Below are 3,668 nucleotides of genomic sequence, written 5' to 3'. Positions count from 1 at the left end.
ATTTCTGATTAACTGTTATGGCTAGGCCAGGTTAAAGCTAAAGATCTAATCTACCTGCTATTAATACTAGTCAGAAAGACTAGATTATAATAAATAGATTAATAACTACTTCATTTACTATATTCCAAAGTTTAGGACTATTCTGATTATGGAATATAGTTAGTTCTAGTCATGTTTTGCCTACTGGTTTTTGAGATTTATGAGTAACTAAAACAGTTTCAAACTGAAAAAGGCTTGATGTTCACAGGAGATTTCAAAAATTTGATGTGTGATCAGAGGGGTATTTTTGCACCATAGAAGTATATGTGATGAGTTTCACCTGTTCTTCATTTCTGGCCAATAGATTCTCTGAGCTAGGAGGAGTTAACTGCAACAAGGGGACGTGGGTTTTTTTCATGTCTGCTTGGCTGGAACTTCTTCTAGAGCCGTCGGAGTCTGTGAATTCTTTAAGTTGCGTATACTGTAGCCAATCTGCAATCTCACGGTGCCCGTTGCATGCAGCCCACTCCCCAGGGGTCCGATTGTACATCAAGTCTCTGGACCACATGTCCACGGCGTCAGTTTTCAGCAACAGTTGGACCACCACCATGTGTCCTTTTGCTGCTGCCCATGACAACGGCGTTCGACCGTAAGTGGTATCTGCAAGGTCAGGGCTGACAGATTCAACGGCCAGAAGCTGCTCCACTATACTAGTATGGCCACTCTCTGAGGCGAAAGAAAGCGGAGTCCTACCGTACGCTGACATGCAGTTTGGATTAGCTAGGCCCGTCTTTAGCAGTAACCGGACAGTCGTGTCATTCCCTTGCGCACAAGCATGTGATAATGCACTTAGATAGGGCCAGGTCCCCTGACACTCGATATTCTTCGCTCCTGCGTCAATCAGGTGCTGGACTACATCCTCGTTCTCAGACTGTTTGGCAGCCCAAAGAAGGGGTGTTTGGCCATGGACTCGGTCTGTGAAGTCAAGATCAACGGCCTTTGTTTTGGTGAGAAGTTGGACCACTTGCAAATGAGCGTTTTCAGATGCACAGGACAGTGGTGAGCGGTCTTGCTTATTTCGACAGTCAGGGTCAACGCCGGGTACTCGAAGAAGCAGTCTGACAACAGCATCATGGCCCTCTCGAGCAGCTCTCAGAAGCGGTGTGTTCCCTTCCCAATCTTGAAAGGTGACATTGGCACTTGATGTCTGTAAGAGCATCTTCACTATTCTAGTGTGACCGTTCGACGCCGCATAGGCAAGCGGAGTGAGACCGCGCTGAGAGAATCCTTGTGTATAAGCACCCTTGTCCAGCAAGCACTCCACAACATCTTCATGACCATTCTCTGCCGCATATGACAGGGGTGTGCGTTTACCAATAGTACAGAGGTCTAAGTCAATGCCCTGTTGATTTAGGAGTAGCCTCACAACGCGTGTGTTTCCCTTCTCCGATGCCCATATTAGGGGTGTAGCACCCCTTTTTGTGTCCCGCCAGTTGAGTGATGTTGATCCCGCATCTAGTAGCAAATTGACCAATCGGTCGCTTCCCCCTCCTGCTGCCATTGACAATGCTGTGCGTTCTGATTCTGGTTCTCGCTCATCAAGATCGGGGACCCCAGCTTGGAGAAGCAGCTCTCCGATTGCTTCAAGGCCGAAGTAAGACGCTACCATCAGCTCTGTCGAGGGAACTTGGGCCTCTTCTTCCATTTTCCAACACACTCTGAGCCACACTTTGAGCCGCGGTGATTGTGGATCGCATAATTTCCGAGCCAGCGGCAAGAGTGATGCTTCCTTCGGGACCATGGTGTTGCGGAAGTGGATAGTCCAGTTTTCTGCCGTGTACTCTAACAAATCATATTCGCCTCTGTCGTTGATAGACTTCTTATGCTGATTGGGTCCCTCAGTTTTGTCCCTTTCTGCATCATGCTCAAATGTATCAAGCAGCAGATACGACAAGCAGATCTCCAGGAGAATCCGGTTTGACTCGATAGAGAGTAACGAATGCCTCCAATGGTCTCCTGTCTCCATACGGTGGCCCTCTTTACCAGCGAATTTCGTAGCAGATGTTGCACTACTAGTGTCGGGTAATGCGGACGGCTGAATTCGAGGGACTAAGAACTCTTTCGCTGTCTGATGAAGGAGATAGATTTTGGAGTCGATGATAGTCACAAATAAGCCACAGAGATTTCTCACCGTCGTGGCAAACCGACCCTCGGGCTCCAAATCTAATTCGCCGTGCTTCTGGAGGCGAAGATCTACGGCGAGTGCAATCCGCATCTCTTTTACCGTCAGAGGTCTGGTGGCACCGACCACGACATGAAGAAGCCTTCGAGCCTTTGCTTGGTCGGGGCTTTGGTTCAAGATTCGTTCGTAGGCATCATCAACTGTTCGTGGCAGCGTCTCGATAATTTGACGTACTTTGCCATTAGTGTAGCTGAGACTGTTCTCGATCATGTCGAATATCAGTGTCACCCAAAGATATGTTCGGTTCGGAATTAGCAAAAGCTGATCCTGGAGAAAAGACTGTTCGTGCGACTCCAATTGCAATTTTCCACCTATCGCTTCGACCCTCTTCTGAACAACTAAATTAATCTCCCGCTCGATCTTGTTCGCTTCCGTATCATCCTCGCCACTGAGGTGGATCGTGGGGAGAGAATTTTTCAGTAATTGAAACTCACGTTGCACATAGGCGTAAGGTCGGCTAGTAATTAGGAATTTCAAGGTTCCTTTGCGGCGTTCACTGCGGTACAATTTGTCAAGCGCCTGGGTCAGCTGAGGGCGATCTTCCCCTGCACATTCATCCAATGCGTCCAGGATACAGACAACTTGCTTGCTTTCGGTGGAAGTGATTTTGATTAGGATATCCCACAGGGAAGAGAATGAATTAATAAGTTGGCTGCCATCGATCGCATACCTCTCGGAGGCCCACTGGTGCACTTCACGAAGGGCGGGTCTTTGAAGAAATAATTGGCGAATAATAGCACAGAGAGCATTATTGGCGCTTTGCTGCTCGCTGGAGTCCGCCTTGAAGAAGAAGTAGCAGGTCGTTCGGTCATTCGTGGTTGGTACCACATGGTCAATAAGGTACTTGGCTAGGACTGATTTTCCGCAGCCTGGATCCGCTGATATCCATAGCAGACTGGAGGTCTCGCTCTCTTTCCACCCGGTGAACAGCGGATGAGCCGTGGACCATTCACAAGTGCCGTCAATTCGCTCCTGATTTCGGTCCTTGTGATCTTCGTAGTGGGAGGTGAACAAAGCTGCCAGAAATTTGTCCCACTTTTCTTGCTGCTTCAATTCCTTCTGTTCCAAGTTTTGTTTCAGCAGCGCGGTGTATATCTGTTTGGTGTCTTTCCGTACGCCACGAAATTGGCTTTTGTGCTCTGCCAACCCCGTGTGCAGCTTCTCCGAGTCGATGACTCGGATGAAGTTGCGACACATAGCCTCTGACTCTTTGATACCATCTACCATCTTTGCCCAGCTGTCTACTTCAAACATATCCTTGAAGACCCGCGTGACGGCATGTCTTGTCAGGTGGCAGACTGCCCTGGCTTGGAACTCTAGTACTCCGGTGTACAACTTGAGAAAAGCCGTCTCAAGGCCGGCGAAAAATTGGTCCGCCTGCTCAGGCGAAACCGCAATACTATACCTGCAGGAGAGGTAACGACGTTCCAGCACGTTGAATTGGCTG

General features: G+C 48.7%; 1 protein-coding gene across 1 annotated transcript; it reads right to left on the bottom strand.

Annotated features, from left to right (window-relative positions):
• Positions 1–1,494: 1,494 nt before the first annotated feature.
• Positions 1,495–3,448, bottom strand: BDW47DRAFT_127956 (uncharacterized protein; the record flags this gene model as incomplete). Its single annotated transcript, XM_024816787.1, has 2 exons — positions 1,495–1,641; positions 1,697–3,448. The coding sequence occupies 2 exons, from the start codon at positions 3,446–3,448 to the stop codon at positions 1,495–1,497; spliced, it is 1,899 nt and encodes a 632-aa protein (XP_024669579.1).
• Between the last annotated feature and the right edge of the window lie 220 nt (positions 3,449–3,668).

This window comes from Aspergillus candidus (assembly GCF_002847045.1).
Source record: "Aspergillus candidus strain CBS 102.13 unplaced genomic scaffold BDW47scaffold_44, whole genome shotgun sequence".
NCBI lineage: Eukaryota > Fungi > Ascomycota > Eurotiomycetes > Eurotiales > Aspergillaceae > Aspergillus > Aspergillus candidus.
Note: the sequence above shows the minus strand (reverse complement) of the source record. Positions and strands in the feature narration are given on the sequence as shown.